Source organism: Cnephaeus nilssonii, assembly GCF_951640355.1.
Source record: "Cnephaeus nilssonii genome assembly, chromosome: 11".
Classification (NCBI taxonomy): Eukaryota; Metazoa; Chordata; class Mammalia; order Chiroptera; family Vespertilionidae; genus Cnephaeus; species Cnephaeus nilssonii.
Window position 1 is genome coordinate 53962929 of NC_137082.1, and position 17437 is coordinate 53980365.

General features: G+C 51.7%; 1 protein-coding gene across 4 annotated transcripts in view; it reads left to right on the forward strand.

Annotated features, from left to right (window-relative positions):
• The window catches only part of NFATC1 (nuclear factor of activated T cells 1), a 108835-nt gene that overhangs the window by 38255 nt on the left and 53143 nt on the right, over positions 1-17437 (forward strand). For all 4 annotated transcript variants that reach the window (XM_079783669.1, XM_079783671.1, XM_079783672.1 and 1 more), the window contains exons 6-7: positions 358-498; positions 16095-16150. In XM_079783669.1, coding sequence (XP_079639795.1) covers positions 358-498; positions 16095-16150 — 197 coding nt within the window. The remainder of the gene's footprint in view (positions 1-357; positions 499-16094; positions 16151-17437) is intronic.

Here is a 17437-nt window from a genome sequence, read left to right on the forward strand (position 1 = left end):
GCCCTGCCCAGCCATCCCCTGCCTCCCTGCTCCTGCTGGTCCCTGCACGTTGTCTCGCAGACGCCTGCCCCATGCCCTGGCTTTTCTGCCATGTGGCCGCCTCTGAGATAGGGGGACCCCCGGGCTGTGTGAGACCCCGGGCGCATGGCACACCCTCAAACACTCTGCCGGCCTGCCTCTGGGGACAGCACCGGTGGGGGGAGGGATGGCTGCACGTTGTCCCGTGATGGCTCACGCCGTTCGCACAGTCCACGGAGGGGCTGTCTGAAGGCAGCGGTTCCCAAAGGCCTGGCCGTCTGGGGGGCGCTGGGGAGGGCAGGCCGGCGGCGCCTCACTCACTGTCTCCTGACCCCGCAGCCCAGCGGTCGGCCCAGGAGCTGCCTCTGGTGGAGAAGCAGAGCGTGGCCAGCTGTCCTGTCCTCGGCGGGAAGAGGATGGTCCTGTCCGGCCACAACTTCCTGCAGGACTCCAAAGTCATCTTCGTGGAGAAAGCACCAGGTATCTCCCTTAGAAACAGACCACCGAGTGTGTCCGGGTGGGCGCTGGGGGGATGGGGTCCTGGAGGCGGAGACCTCTGCGTGTGGGTCCGTGTGTACAGGCGTGGGCCGTAACCACCGGGGCTGCGTCCAGCCATGAGCGTTCGTGCCAGTGGAGGGTTTACTTCTGGAGTCGCCGAGGGCCCATCCTCACGCAGTTGGTGTCCGAGGGGCTGCAGTGGGGCCGCCGCGTGAGGGGCGTGCTCTCCCCTGGGCCGCATGGTGGCCCGCTGCCTGGACTGGGCAGGTGCCTCCCACATGGACCAGGTCTTTCTCAGAATCACAGACTCTCAGAGGCAGGTGACCCGGCGCAGAGCAGCCGCAGTCACCGGTGGGACCCGCACTGAGGCCCACAAACCTTCCCAGCCCCCATCACCCTCCAGCTCCCCCATCCGTGCTGGTGGCCCCCAAGATGCCAACACAGAGCTGCTGCTCTCTTCGTGACTGGTGGCCTCCAGGCCCCAGCTGTTCTCTGTGAACCATGCAGACCTCATTATCAGGAGATCTGTACACGTCATCTGTGTGGGCGAGTGTAGACTCCACCTGTGCTGGCAAATGTAGACTCTGTGGGTGAGTGTAGACCTCTGTGTGGGCGAGTGTAAACCTCTGTGTAGGTGAGTGTAGACCTCTGTGTGGGTGTGTATAGACCTCTGTATGGGTGAGTGTAGATCTCTGTGTGGGCGAGTGTAGACCTCTGTGTGGGTGAGTGTAGACCTCCGTGGGTGAGTGTAGACCTCTGTGTGGGCGAGAATAGACCTCTGTGGGCGAGTGTAGACCTCTGTGGACAAGTGTAGACCTCTGTGGGTGAGTGTAGACCTCTGTGGGTGAGTATAGACCTCTGTGGGTGAGTATAGACCTCTGTGGGCGAGTGTAGACCTCTGTGGGCGAGTGTAGACCTCTGTGTGGGTGAGTGTAGACCTCTGTGTGGGTGAGTGTAGATCTCTGTGTGGGTGAGTGTAGACCTCTGTGTGGGTGAGTGTAGACCTCTGTGTAGACCTCTGGGCAAATGGGGACCTCTGTGGGCGAGTGTAGACTTCACCTATGCTGGCGAGTGTAGACCTCTGTGCCGGTGTTTGAAGAGGGAGCTGTGGACAGAGGCTGCTGTGGGTGAGAGTGAGAGTTCCTTTCCTCTGGATAGATGTGGGGGTGGCCCCACTCCTGCCCCATGGATGCTCTACTCAAATCTGTGGAGAAGCCGCTGGGCGCTCACAAGGTTAAGGTACGAGAGTGAGAGTTCGCGGAGGTTGTGGTTGGAGCCAGCCTGTCCGCAGAGCAGCCCCCACCCTGCAGTGGGGGGAGGGGAGACTGCAGGTGGCCAGGCTGGTGGCCTGTTTCATCTTTTTCAAATTTCCTAATTGGAATTTTCCTGAGAGTGCCAGGGCCGGACTCATGCAAACCACTGAAAACCACGAACATTCAGCCTCCATAATGGGTCTTGATTTTGTACAGTTTGCAAGCAAATTAAGTGCTTCAATCAGAATGGGCTTAAAAGTCTTCCCCGTTTAGTGTAGTCTGCCTATGTAATCATGCACATAATTGGAAAACATGTCTTGAATTATGGAGAAAAACCAACTAAGTGTGATGACAAGGAGAGGAATTTGAGTTTCTGGAACACCCTTCTTTGGAAGACGTTAATCTTGAAATAATTTAACCTTTTGAGCTTTAAACGCGTGTGTGTGTGTGTGTGTGTGTGTGTGCGCGCGCGCGCGCGCACCGAGGCAGGAACGCGGGGGCTCTGTCGTCGCGCTGAGACTGTGATCAGAACTTGCACAAAGGGGAGGTTGGAGCAGTTTTTCTCCGTTTCCTTGACCGAGTCCCTTGCCTCCAGGGTGGGAATGGGTGTGACTCCTGGAGGCGCTCAGCCTGCCGTGGGCACCCGGGACCCCTGCTGCAGGCAGCTCCCCAGGCCACACTGTGGGCTCGGTCATGGCGTCTTCGCTTCGGGGCCTCACAGGTGTGGGGAGCTTAGTTCAGGAATGCCCAGGCGTCCTCACCCAGGCCCCCCAGGGGCTTCCCTGGCTGGGTGCCGGCTCGGGTTGGGGTGGTGGGGGCGTCTTCACCCCTCCATCTCCTGCAGCAGCTGGGGCGCCTGGTGCAGAAGGCGAGACACAAACAAGTGGGCGGTGACTAGGTGTGACATAAACATCCTGCACCTGTGACAGCGAAATGCAAACATGGCCCTCACACCTCTGACACGCCGGTAATTTCACGTTTGGGTTTAAGTAAGGCTGTTGGTGTGTGCACACAGGCATGTGCACGTTGCGTGTTTGCAGAAGGGAGTGCATTCCACACGTTTTCTTCCTGGCAAAGGGCGCTCGCCCCCTCCTCCTGCCTTCCCCACGAAGAGAAACCACTACGTCAATGTAGATAAAAACACAGCCTCTGGTTTTCCAGGGAGGTCACCTGACCTGTTTGAGCTGTCTTTAAACGCTGCCGGGTGGCACCCAGGCCGAGTGTGAGCGGGAGAGCGTGGCTGTGGACGCCCCTGTCGTTGCGTTGAAACCTCACAGAAAGGCTCCTGCAGCTGCAGCAGGCGTGGCTCTCGTGGGCGTCAACCCATCCAGGGCTGCTCTCCCCACCCTCCCCCCCTTGGGCATGGCCTCCCAGAATCCGCAGGAATCCCATAGGCGCACAGCTACTCAGCTTTCTACGTGTTTCAGGGAGCGGTTCCTTCTGCCCTCCAGGGCTGGCCGAGCCCGTGTTGCTCCGAGGAAGGGGTGCCTGTCCAGGTGACAGCAGGGACCCCGACAGAGGACCGCGATGCTGATCGGCATTGGGAACCAGGCCCCTCCAGTGGAGTTGGCCAGGCCCTGGGTCAGCGAGGGGCCACGGAGCCTGGAGAGAAGCGTCACGAAGGGGTGGATGGCAGCCGCATGGCTGCTGGCCTTTTACTGAGTCACACAAAGGCCCAAGGGGCAGGGCTCCCGCGTCTGGGACCTCTGGGGTTTGGCCTTTACCAGGGGGTCCCGGCAGGCCCTGCCCGGCAGCCCATGGAGTGACCGGCTGCTGGTGGCACGTTTACAGCCCTTGGAACATAAGGAACTAAAGTGACTTTGTTGTTAGTTCTCACCAGCGGGTATTTTCCCCATTGATTTTAGGGAAAGTGGAGGGAAGGCAGATGAGGAGAGAGTAAGAGTGGTTGCCTCTTGCACTCACCCCAACGGGCCTGGGGATCGAACCTGCAGCCCAGGTACGTGCCCTTGACCAGGAATTGAACCCGAGACCCTTCAGTCCTCAGGCCGGCGCTCTAACCCCTGGACCAAACTGGCCTGGGCGTGGAACTGATCTTAAATGAGTGTGGTGCTCACCAAAGCCAGGGGTGAATGAGACGCTTTTGCAGTTTTGTCTCACGGCTCAGGCATCGAGAGAGCATCCTCACCTCACCATGGAGAACAGTTATGAGAGGCAAGCGAGGCCCTGTCATCGGGACGCCTGGGCCTGAAGGGCCAGTTCAGGAGTAGTGTGTGCAGGGTGTGTGTGAGTGTGAGAAGGTATTTGTGTCAAGGTGCGTAAGAGTGAGCGTATTTGGTGACTGGGAGCGGGTGTGTGAGTGAGTGGATGTATGTGGGGGTGTGTGAGCTGGTGTGTGTGAGGGTGTTTGCGTGTGAGCGGCTATTTGTTTCAGGGTATGTGGACGTGAACAGGTGTGTCAGGGTGTTGAGTGTGAGTGTGGTCTCAGGGGCTGCAGCCCACAGCCTGGCTGTGCTGTGTGGGCGGTGAGTGACACCTGGCGGCCTGGGTGCCCAGAGCTCTCTCCGTGGCGCATTCGCAGCTGGGCCAGAGCCCACGCGGGTCGTGTTTCGCTCGCCCTGGTCATCCAGCTGGCTCTCCGTGACGATGCAGCACAGCCCCAGCCAGCGGCCTGCACCTCCTCCCCTGGTCTAGTCCCAGGGCCGTGGCCGTGAGGAGCCCCGGTGTGTGTCCCGGCCACAGGGTTGGAGGCCCCGTGCTCTCGGCGTCTGGAAGTTCCCCAGATGGGACACCGCAGGCGTGTGGTGCGGCGCACACACCCGGAAGTCATGACTTGGCGTGGAGGAAGAGACCTCTCCTTCCAGACTTTCCTGGCGCTGACATGGGAAAGAGGACGGCGACGTCCGTGCACCCGACAGCTGTCGTCACTGTGCTCACCCACGTCAGCCCTCCAGGCGCTGACCTCCACCGTGCCCGCTCCTGCAACCCGGGTGAGCGCACGGGGCCCAGGCCTGCCGATGGGCGGGCAGCAGGACTTTCCTGGACTGTCCTGGGAGTCACACTGGTGTCCAGTGAGTGGAAGAGCAGCAGTGAGCCAGGCCACCCTGTGTCCTAAGGAGGCCTTTTCCTATGTTTTTGGCCTCAGAATGGAAAGATGACCCGACAGTCTAAATCGTACAACATTCTGAGCAGCCTAGGGAGGAAATGAGCGGCCAGGCGCCCTGCCCTGGGAGGCGTGGTGGATGGGTAGGCAGCGTCGGCGGGCCGTGTCCGCCGGTCCCAGACCCCTGCTCCCCAGCCCGCCGTGCTCAGGTTCAGGGAGGTCCCAGGAAGTGTCCTCCCCCAAAGCGAGGGCTGTGGCTTCAGCCCAACCCAGGGGCCCTCACTCCCTGCAGGGCTGTCCTGTGGGTCCCAGGCTGACCTCTGAGGTCAGCCTTTGAGGGACCTGGGAGGGGAGTGGGCGGTGCAGCTGCTGGTGCGGGGGCCTGAAGCGGCGGGGGCCAAACATGGCGGGGATCTCCCTTTTCCGCGTCCCGCGCGGAAAGAGAGATGAATGAACCGGTTCTAAGTGGAGGCGGCCAGGGATTGAGAAATAATAGAAATAAAGAAAACAAGACGCAGAAATAGATTCATGAAGCTGGGGCTGGGTGGGACGCCATCTTTCCTCTCTGATGGAGAGGCAGCATGACGACGACCCTGAGCCACCCAGCAGGTTTATTTTATATCCCAGAAATCCAGGAAGTAACACCAAAACTTAGGATCAAAGAAGCTTATTTGCATTCTTAACTAGGCCCCAGCATTACTAGATTTACATATCTAGACCCGCCCCTGCTGACACCTGGGCTGCTATGAAGTCAGAACTGATTAACATGTCCAGCCTCATTGGGGAAGCAAGTTCCCAGGGCGTGACTTGGCCTACTCCCTGAGTTCAGCTGATGATAATTAAGGAAATGCCCAGGTGCCTTCCAGGCGGCCCTCTACATCTCACCCTTTCTTTTGTTTTTAAGCTACTATAATAAAAGTAAAATTTAAACATTAAGAATAAAGCTCTAATATTAACACAATTGCAAACAATGCCAATGCAAAACTAAACTACATACATGTTATCATTTTCAAAACTTGAATGTCAAGAGCAAATCTCTGGCTATTAAATAATAACAAAACAATGCCAATGCAAAACAACAATAAGACAAATCAGAACTATGGACAGGTTAACATTTTTTGCTACTAAATGAAAGAAAGTCTCTCTTGCTGCTGGTGTATATTTACTCAGAGTCCTTGGACTTGGCTGCACAAGAATTTGCAGAAGACTGGCAGCTAACAGATGCTAGCATGAGCAGGAACATGGTTGAAGAAGTAGCTTCAACTTCTTGCTTTTCCACAATCTGCTGCACTTCAGTTGTTAACTTCTTCAGCTGACTCCATGTTGGCACCTCAGTCCCTTGTGTAGCTTTCAGTTTTCTTCTTCTACCTCTTTGCTGTCATCAGGGCAGTACTTAGTCCTTTTGAGTGAAGGGACACAGGAGCTTCTCTGGGTCCATTGTAGTGATGGACATAAGACTGTGGCACCCAAATTGGCTGCATTGTTCTTTCTGGAAAGATATAAAAAACAAACTCTTCCCCACATTATTACTGAATCTGATAAAACTTTTGTCTGGTTTATGCTTCCTTCCACCTAGCTGACTCAGTGGAGGCTATTATACAGGAGGCCTGATGCCTTTCACCTGCTGTACAATACTTTGCATTACAATTAAAAAATTTTTTTTAAAGTATAAAAAGCATGACTGAGCCTTTTAGAGGTGACACAGAACACCTGTCTCCCCCTTTTTGTTTTAATAAATGATTTTAAGAGTACGATTGGCTCTTTCCACAATTGAGTGACATTCATTATGTCAATTTGATTAGGTTTAAGTCCTCGGGGATTTACCACTAAAGTTGGCACAGAGAGGTGGATAACAGACTGAGGACATTGTTTCCAGTAAAACATGTAAATTGTCCTTGTCTAATAACATTTTAAAGGCTGAAAATTAAATGAAAAGTTTCCTCTGAATTAGTGTGCCCTATAGTAGCTGTTTCGATAATTTTGGCCATACTTACCACATAAGCACTATTACTATAGGTTGATGGGTTCTGTAGCAAAATCTGTTAAGGCACAAATAAGAGCTTGTATTTCTACTGAAATATAAAAAGTTTGAAGGATCTTTGTTCCCCTGCTGCAGTAGATCTAGCCTTTCCAGAACTGGATCCATCTGTAAAAATGGTTAATGCCTGAGGTATAATATTTCTTTTAATGTGGCAGTTAATACCATTCCCTGAGTTAGAAATAAGGCAAGACCCCAAGTCAGGGGTCCTGGTAAAAACACAAAACATCAAACATTGACTTCTATGCAGAAGGGTGTGCACACATGGTCTGTAAGCGTGCACACTGACCTTCCTTGCCCTTGGTCAATCTGCAGCAATGCACAGGTGCTGACTGCTAGCATGGCAAGGCATCTTCACTATTTTTATTTCTGGACTATTTCTCCTCTGTTTTCGGGGGCCACTGCTTATTCTGTGGCTGCAGTAGTCCTATCAGGTCCTCTCTGGGATCCGTTGTTGCAGGAATCCATATGGGGTTTGGAGTTTCCTAAAAATATAAACATATTCTCGACCAAAGGTTAATAAAGAACTCTTTTCTATAAATTAGACTTGGGATCCTTTTAATCCTTGCCCAAACAATTTTCCTTTGATTTATTTTGACACCATATGAGTTTTTCATGGGTGTCTTGCTCTTTGCATTACAAATAAAAATTAATTTTCAAAGTAAAAAATTTCTAGATGTAATTTACTTTCAGGATATTTTTCCTTACAGAATATTACTCCACTATCCCCCCTTATTTTTATTTAATTATTAGGAGGCTTTTGGAAAATTTTTATAATGAAGTCTTGATAACTTTAAATTTTAATTTTTTGCACAAAAATATGACGGCTTTAGGTTCATTGCATGTTAAGTTATTTTACTATGAAATGAACTATCAATAGAAATTTTGGTTAATACTTTAGGAACAGCTTTTGTACAATTACATTTTTTTGAATATTCATTTATTTCATTTAGCTAATTTAAATTAATTTGAAAACTTGACTATTTTACTGTCAAATTTAATACTGTAATAACAATCTTAGTTTACTCTGTAAATATTAATGGAAAGGATTATTTTGCATCCTTGAGAAAGCCCTGAGCATTCCTGGTGCTAGGCTAGATTTAGACATAGGGCAGCTGCCATTGGCCAACTCTCTGTTGCCTGGGTCTCTTTCAGATCTGAGCTGGGCCAAGTCTCTGTTCGCTGCCTGGGTCCCGATCTGAGCTGGGCATGGGAAGCGCGAAGCAGCCATGGGGCAGGAGACCTCCCTCAGAAGGGGCGAGTGTTCAAGCCCCTGCAATGTTGGGGGGGTGAGGTTCTGTGCCCCACCTCTGTTGACCCCCAAGTTCTCTCCTGATGGCCCCTCTGCGACTGTGCCTGTCTTAGGTTGTTCCTCCCTTGAGGAATCTTACCCGTCTTTGACTAACCAGCCATCCTCCGGGGCCAAGCAGGGTGATGTGAGGTTCAGTTCTGTCTCCTTGGTAGCCTATGCCCCCATGGCCTCCATTCCATGCCCAGCACCTGCTTTGGGATCCCCAGGTTTCTTTTCCAAGGAGGGCCCAGCTCACGCAATTGGGCGAGAGAAAGATCCATGGTACCAGCCACCACGAGGCTTCAACCTCAGCATGAACTGAACTCAGGCAACAGCTGTGGGCAATTGGATTGTGAGAAGAGGGTCCCTCTTGGCAAAAAGAGCAAGAAGGGCCAATATAGAATGCTCAAATGCTTTCCTAGGGGGCCTTCCACACAGTGGAAGGAATTAAATTCTTTCATGTCTTTTTTAAATTGCTGCCAAACATTCAAAGAATTAGTTTGTAAGTTTGGGATAATTGTACAATATGCTGTTGTAAAATATCAAAAATTATAATGAAATTGTAGAATATCATGTAAGAATATTCTTTGTTCTAGGCCATGGCAATTCAATCTCAAACTGGCTATCAATTTATTTTTGTATAGAAAAGGTTTTAACCAGTTAAAGTCTCCTAATAATTTCTAAAAGTCATTTAATCTTTTAAGACAATTCTTTCTTATCTACACCTTCTGAGGTCTAATGCATTGGTTATCAATTACAGTCTCTATGATGTTTGAAGGAAACCTCTCTTTATTTTCTTCCAAAATAATTTTCAGGCTATAAAGTCTTTCATTTAAGAATCATTGTCTTTCTTTTTATAATAAGCAATCTGTATGGTTACAGCTTAAAAGACAAGCCTCAGTTGACTAGCTAGCTATATTACAAACACTCTTACAGTAAGGGTGACTACTAATTTACTTTCAGATTTAACATTTTAATAACAATCTTAGTTTACACTGTAAATATTAGTGAAAGAGAATTCAAAATTTTAAAATTTTCTCCCTTTTATTAAATTTATAATTATATTTTTAAAGTATCTTCTTAGGCTTATTTGCATATACAGAGGGATCATGGGAAGCCTTCAGTAACTTTCTTAGAAGACTTATTTAAATTGCTTACAAAGACATTGGCTTATTTAAAGGAAAGGGGTTGGCCTTTGTTATTTCAAGATGGCGGGCAGTATCCACGTGGCCAGAGGGGCAGGCAAGATGGCGGCTCTCACAAGTGGCAAATGTTGCCCCTCCTCTAGCTTAATTAAAAATGCAGGCTACCATGTAAGGCAGTAAATGGTGGTTTCTAATCTGTTTTTAAATTTTGCTTGAATTCGGTTATTTATAAAAGCATTGGCTTCACATGTAACTTAATTTATATGAGACCTTGATTATATTTTAAAATCTAATTTATAGGGTAACTTAAGTAGGTATCTTTATTTAAAAAGCAAAGAAACTTATTCAGTAAACATTTGATACTTTATTGGTCTGATGTAAAAGCATAAACAGTGTCCCACCTCCAGCCCATACAAAAATGCAGGCTGCTTGAGGCTTTTTGTCTTTCTATGAAATTCTACTGCTGTTGAAAATTTTGGCTATATTTAAGAAACATATTGTTTTTGCCTTTCTTACAGGTGAAAACTTTCATAACATTTAATATACATGTATATAAGTAAAATATATTAATTAATTTTTATTTGATAAAGCTTTCCATGAGATTTCAAGTATCAATCGGTTTAATTAAAATATTTCTTTTAAGGGAGGATAGACTTTTGAAATACATTTCAAGGGCCCAATGAAATGCCCAAAAGCCGCTCTCAAAACCTTGAAATATACCTGGAAAGATCAAATATATAATATATATTTATATATATGATTTAAAGATTATATACTTAAATTATCTTAAAGAATATTAATTAAATTTAAATTGTATCACAGAATTCTCTTTTTTAAAAAAAACACATTTTTATATTTTAGGTATTATACCACATTTATATAATTTCTCTCAATTCAATTTGCACTCAACTTTCAGAGCTTGCAAGTCAAATATTAGCAGTTCTTTGATTAACAACTCTTTTATATTCTTAATAATAAATTTCTAAAACACAAGACATAATCAAATAGATTCAATGCTGTCTTCTAAATCTTTCATGAGGCAAATTTAGATTAATAATTTAGCGTTTTTTTCATTTCAAAATATCTAGATATTTAATAAACTTTTATTATTTATATAATTAAGCAAACTTTTAAGTTTTTAAGCGCCAAAGCCAAACCTATTTAAAGATGGCGAAACAGGTTTGGTCTATTCAAATGTAAATGACATTCTTAAAAATGGCTATTGGCGGGAACTTGCCTACCTGAATGCTGGGGGAAGGGCGACTACGCCTTCCAGCATTAACAAAGGGCATAGCCAGTCTTTATCTGGGCTACTTTATTTTTATATGTTTTTCATCAATTTTTGAGTTTCAAATCCAATTCCAATTATTTTAAGGCATTTACTTTGGATAAATTTTGTCTTGAAGACCTTAAGGTTAAATTTTTAACACTTTTCATTAGCATTTTAAAAACTACTCTTTATTATGGAAATGCCAATCTGCTGCTGGAACTAGCCTGTTTTTTCCTTTTGGTCAAATCCGCCATTTTTCTTAGGAAAAAAGGTTCTGGGTTTTTCATTTTTGTAGCCTTTTCATGATGAGAAAAGAGACTTAAACTTTCAGAGCTTCAATTTTTCAGGTAGCAAATCAAATACTTAGCATTTCTCAAATCAATAATACTTTTACATTTTTAAGGATACATTTCAAATAAAATATAAGGCATATTCAATTAATAGATTAACTTATAACATCTAGACTTCATACTAGGCATACTCAGATCAACATTTCATTATTTTAAATTTCAATACATTTAGATCATTTGAACTTAAAAGTTTTAAATTTCCAGCCAATAGGCTTGGCACAGCCACTAAATTTTTAAAGATTTTTTTCTGCTGAGGAAGTCAAGAAACAAACTCAGCCATTCATATGTAAAGTTGACTATTTACTTGCTGGTTGCCTGCCTCTGGCGGGAAACTTCAAAAGAGCTACCTTAGATCACCTTGGGGAACTACCCAGTATTTCTTTCCCAGGTTCATCTCCGCCATTTTTAAGGCCAAAACAGTCTCGGGTTTTTATCCTGTACACAGCAAAAGGTCAAGTTCAGCTCAAAACTATGCGCACTCGTTTTTAAACTGGCCCTTTCCCTTTACATGTGCACAGAAATCCCGGATACATTTATGAATTTGTAAAAGCTTTAAGTCATTAGCTGGAAAATAAATAAAGATGGCGAAGATGAGGCCTTTCAAAGTGGCTTTCTTGGGGAGTGACGTCCATATTGGATCGCCACGTGTCTCCCTTCCCCACCTCCTTGTTTCTTAGGGGGAAGATTCAGTAATGGTCTGGCATCTACTGTTTTTATTTATTTTTTTTTTCAATTTTTATTTTTATTTATTTATTTATTTTTAAGGAAAGAAAAAGATTGGCAGTTGCTGAGAAATTCCTTTAATCCTTTTCTACTTTGTTACAAGAAGTTTTAGCCTCCAACAGGTGTGCTCTTAACTACACACTGGCAGGAAGAGCGGGTGGAGGCGGCGGCTGTAAGGCCAGGGCCACATCCCGTTTAGACATTCTTAAACTCGCCTGTGCTGAATCAAGCATGCAACTGCTTTCTGACCTTTTCCCACATTTTAACAACAAAAATTAAGAAAGAAATCAAGAATTTGACTATGCTTAACAGAAAATCTTTGAGATCTGAGCATAGTTAAAGCATTTTTACCCACGTTTTACACCCGGCTATTTCAATTCAGTTCAATACACTCCCCAATACCTTACATTTCTTAAATCTGTGGCGCACGCAATTCTTGGGAGCGATCCCTTGCCTCTTACCTCTTGTTGCCTCTTTCACGGCCCACGTTGGTCGCCATTATGCGGGGGCCTGAAGCGGCGGGGGCCAAACATGGCGGGGATCTCCCTTTTCCGCGTCCCGCGCGGAAAGAGAGATGAATGAACCGGTTCTAAGTGGAGGCGGCCAGGGATTGAGAAATAATAGAAATAAAGAAAACAAGACGCAGAAATAGATTCATGAAGCTGGGGCTGGGTGGGACGCCATCTTTCCTCTCTGATGGAGAGGCAGCATGACGACGACCCTGAGCCACCCAGCAGGTTTATTTTATATCCCAGAAATCCAGGAAGTAACACCAAAACTTAGGATCAAAGAAGCTTATTTGCATTCTTAACTAGGCCCCAGCATTACTAGATTTACATATCTAGACCCGCCCCTGCTGACACCTGGGCTGCTATGAAGTCAGAACTGATTAACATGTCCAGCCTCATTGGGGAAGCAAGTTCCCAGGGCGTGACTTGGCCTACTCCCTGAGTTCAGCTGATGATAATTAAGGAAATGCCCAGGTGCCTTCCAGGCGGCCCTCTACATGCTGGTCCAGGAGGCGGGGCTCCGCTTGGCCTCTGTGCCCTCCGGACCCTTCATGGCCCCGGGATAAGCCTGTCCCCCGGGCACAGTGACTGATGGTGGAGGGGCAGGGTGTGGGCAGGAGGGCGTCTCCACAGGCACCCACGGGGCTCCGAGAGCCAGACACAGGCCTCGCAGCCTTCCTCATGGGCGTTGTCACCGCAGCCTCTCAGGGCGGATGGCTGGTCCTTCCCTCTGACTTGCCCCAAACCACAGGCCTCTTCCTCCAGGGTCTGCCCAAGGCAACTTCCACATGGTGGAGAGTCGTCATTCCAGGTGCTGCTTCTGTGCGCCCGGCGGGCCCTGGCTCCTGGTGGGGAGGGCGTGGGAGAGGGCACGGCTGGGTGCCCGGCCTCGACGCCCGCTTCTCCCTCGGCTTCCACGACACAGCAGCGCCGCCGTGGTTGTGTGGGAGACGTACTTTATGTCAGATGTGACTGTCTCACGGGCCACACAGCTGCCCTGCCTACGTCCACTGGTTTTGGTAAATCAGAGCCATTCCACCGTCACGCACCCCAGAATGTTTTCATCACGGGGCATGCTCCAGCCTCGTCCCTGCGGGAGCCCATGTGAGGACTGCTCCCGTGGAGGTGGACGTGCCCATGTGTGGCCAGCCGCACGCGGTTTGTCCACGTCGGTGGGGCTTCGGGGTGCGTCCACGTTTTGTCTCTTGAGCCCAGTGCTGCATGAGCACCGGTGCCCGGGTTCCGCATGGACGAGGGTGTTCCTTGGGCACAGTCCCACGACTGCAGCTGGAAATTGCACGTGGGACCCTCTAGGGACTGCCAGGCTGGGTCCCCCCGCACGTGGGTCATTTCCTCTCCACTCCCATCTCTGTGCCGAGCAGGCTGGTCCCCGTGGCTCTGTGGACGCTGTCAAGTGAGGCCTGGGAGGGTCCCGAGGACGGAGGCGGCGAGGGGACGGACCTGGATGCACACCCTCAGCCGTTCTGGCCTGAGTCCCTGGGACCAGCGTCCCACTGCCCCGCCCTGGCCTGCCCTCCGTCAGGCCCTGCACAAGCCTCTCGGCATCTTTCCGTGGGGAGGTGACCGGCGGTGTACCCGTCACACGCCTTCCCTGACAGCCAGCAGCCCGATGCCAGCACAGGTCTCACTCTGTCGGTGCCTCCCCAGGCGTCCCGTGCGCAGGCCGACACGGTGTGTCGCACAGGTACCGTGAGTAAGCGTGCAGCCCGCTCCTGCGGCCGACTGATGACCAGGAGGAGATGACGTGTGTGTGGCCGAGGGCCTGAGCAGCCTGGGTCCCCGGGAGTGGGGAGTGGGGAGTGGGGAGTGGGTGTCCTCGCCCTTGAACCAAGGACTCTTTGACCCAGGCCCTTCGTTATTCCCGCACTGCTTCTGCCCACCGGCTGCCTGAGGCTCACAGGTCCGGGGCCGATCCGAGACTCAGAACCCTCCCGCCCCCAGAAGAAGGCCAGGCGAGTGTCCCAGGACAGCTTGTGGAGGCTCGGGGGGCCCTCGTGAGGACCCATGCAGCCGGGGCCAGCCAGGCGGAGGCGCAACAGCCACAGGCCGCCCGGGAGCCTCCTGGCGGGTGTGGCAGGGAAGCCTTTCGGATGACTCACGCTGCAGGGAATTCCCTAATGACTGGGAATATTTTTACTTCTGGGCTTGTGCACAGTTTCCTACTGAGAGCCCAGCGAGCTCCTGATAAGCTGAACACAAAGGCCCATTCAGGCCGATTTCCCTTCCCAGTAAAGCTGACGTTGAGCACAACACCCAGGCCTGGCAGGCTCTGCAGGAGGCGGCCTGGGCTGGGCTATGGAAGTGGGAGCCACGGTGCTGACCGCTCCTAAGAGTTCTCCATCGGCCGTCTTTCACGCCTCGGTCCTGCCTCCCCTGAACAATGGCCGTGTGTGAGCAGATGCTGTTTAAAAGGCATCAGCGCCTTTAGGGTCTCTGAGTGGACCAGTCGTGCCAGTGCCCGCCCTGGGGCTGTGGATTAACCACAGACAGGAAGACCTGGGGAAGCAGGGCCAGAGCCCGGCGCTTTGTCACGCCCTGGGGGGGGGGGGGGGGGGCGGGCACAGGGGGCCCCGGCTTTGAAAGGTGCATGCACTTTGGGGGTTCCCAGACCAACTCGGACATCTAGATGTGTGTGTTTGTGCTGGTGCCAGTCTGTGACTTTTCAGAAGCTGCGGTGGGGCGGGCCCAGCCGGCGAGCGGGCGTAGGCGCAGGGCCCCGGGCTGAGAGCTGCTTTGTCAGGCTCCTGATGCTTCGAGTGCGGGCAGCCTTCCTTCAGGTTCTGCCATTTCTTCCTGGGGGGATGGGCACTGACCCCCGGGGCCGAGGTCGGCATCTGGCCAGTGGGTGGGCCCGGCGTCCCCAGAGGCTGGTGTGGCCCAACGGGTCGTGACTCACGCTTCCTCCCCGCCTCCACCTCCACCCGCACGGCAGTCCGTGTGAGGGGGGAAAAGGAGCTTGTCTAATTTACTTACAATTTAGGATTTGTGACACACGTTTCTTCTTTGAAAACAGCGCGTAGGTAGAAACTAATGCTTGTAGGATCACTGACTTTATAAACAATAACAAGGAAAGAGGCCCGTGTGTGTGGGGGTGGGGGGGTGGGGGGGCGGTGTTGACACCTTTCAACTCAGAATTCTTACAGAGCCAGTCCCTACGCTGTGTGTCTGCAGACAGGGGCTTGCAAGCACCAGGGTCCGGTTTGTGGAGGGTCCCAGTTAGTGGGGGCCCGACCTGCCCCCCTGGGGCCCCGGCCCAGGAACAAAGCCCTTCCACAGGCCCCTTTGGGAGACGTGTTATGTCTTAAACATGCAAACAGCCACGGGGTGAGGATGAAAGTCCCGTGGGCTTTGCGTGTCTGTGTCCTGACCTGGCAAGCAGTCGTCAGGGAAAGGACTTCCTCATGTACCCCGTGGACCTGGCTCCCCGAAGGCACGGGGCCCTGCAGGCTCGGGCGCTGTGCCCCGGGGCCGAGCCGGCGGGAGAGGGGACAGGGCACTCACGGGGGTCACCGCGCTTTTCCTGGGCTCGAGCTCCCTTGGATATGGGCGTGTGGAAACCCTTCCCTGACTGATGGGGTGACACCGGGCAGAGGGCCGTTTCTGGGGGAGTCCCCCACCCCACAGCCAGGCTGCGCCCTGCAGAGCCAGGTCTTCGGGCTCCGCCGGGTTCCCTGCGCCTGAGTTTGGGTGTGAGTCTCCCAGCGTCTCCCCCCGGGCCTGGCGTCCATCCACTGTCCCCACAGGCGGGTGACTTTCTGTTCTTGCCGGTTAGCGGCCAGCACGGCCGAGCCGGGCGGGTGGGTCCTCTACTCGGCGGCTGCTGTCCCCGGGCCATCTGCCTGGACCGCGGTGTGTGTTTTCGGGGGATGCGCTCAGTCAGGCACCCAGTAACGGACTTCCCGTGCCCTTTCTTCTAGACGGCCACCACATCTGGGAAATGGAGGCGAAAACCGACCGAGACCTGTGCAAGCCAGTAAGTATTGCTCAGACGTGCCCACGCGGCGCCAGGCGTGTCAGGGGGCTCCCCACGCGGGGGCGGGGTTCCTGCCGAGGCACGGGGCCTCTTGTTTGTTAAAGTGGAAGGACCAATAGAAATGGCAGCGAGGCAGTGCGAGAGCAGTGGGTGCACAGCCCTCCCTGGGCCAGGGCTCCTGGGAGGCAGCGAGACAAGGGGCAGGGCAGCCACGGAGACGGACCCAAGGGGCTGGAGGCCTCACGGCGCTTGTGTGCCAGCTCCTGCCACACGGCCAGGACAGGGTGAGCGTCATGCCCGGACACGGGGCTTTTCTGTGGCCTCTGCTGTCGTTGCCACCAGGGCCCCACACAGACCACCGCCCCGAGCCTCTGAGGGCGCTGGACCTGTGTGGGCACGCGGGTGGCCAGGATCCGCCAGCATCCTTGGCAGTGACTTCTTACCCGTCCTCGTCAGAGAACGCTCACCGCTTACCAGACTCTTGTTTTGAACGTGAAAGGGGTGGAGCTGTGCCTCTTGGGCGGGCCGGTTCCCTTTGCCGGTTCCCTTTGCCGGTTCCCTTTGCCGGTTCCCTTTGCCGGTTCCCTTTGCCGGTTAGCCAGTGGATGGAGGCCTGGGAACACCTGCCCCGTGGTGTTGGGGCCGCTGAGCTGGGTCTGGGGCCTGCAGGTGGCCACGTACACGTGCCCACACCCACACTCAGCCTTTCACGGCTTTTTGGGTACCTGAGAAATAGTTGCTGTTTCTTTGATTGGTTATTCCTGGAGAACGCCTTTTGTCTGAAGTTACGGCGCTCTCCGGGTCTCTCTTGGTTACTGTTAGCCCGGTGTGTGTCCTGGGTCTCTCTCCCTGTGACCTGACTTCGTGTTGGAAGGGGCTTCCTCCCCTAGACAGCAGGAGCTGGGCCTTCCTCCCCAGGTGGCGTCTCATCACGCGGTGTGTTTGGACCGTGGTGTTGAAAGCGATGATGGTTAGTAGCTCCCATGCGTGTGTGTTTCCCACTGAGTCCTGGAAAAGCTGCAGGAAGTAGGCTGACGTGAGATGCCGTGGCTAGCGAGGGATTTGTGGAGGATATTCACAGCTCTTCCATCTCCGCAGCACATCCCGCTGATGGCGATGTGAACGGTCCTTCCGGAGGTGCAGGGGATGGGGAATACTGTTCAGGTCAAGTACTTAATTCGGGGGGCTCCTTGTGGGTCCTGCACGGTTGAGCCGGGTGAGCAGGGCACCTGGGTCATGGGGTTGGCTGAAGCGAGCTGGGTAGCTGCTCCCTGCCCTGAGGCGGGG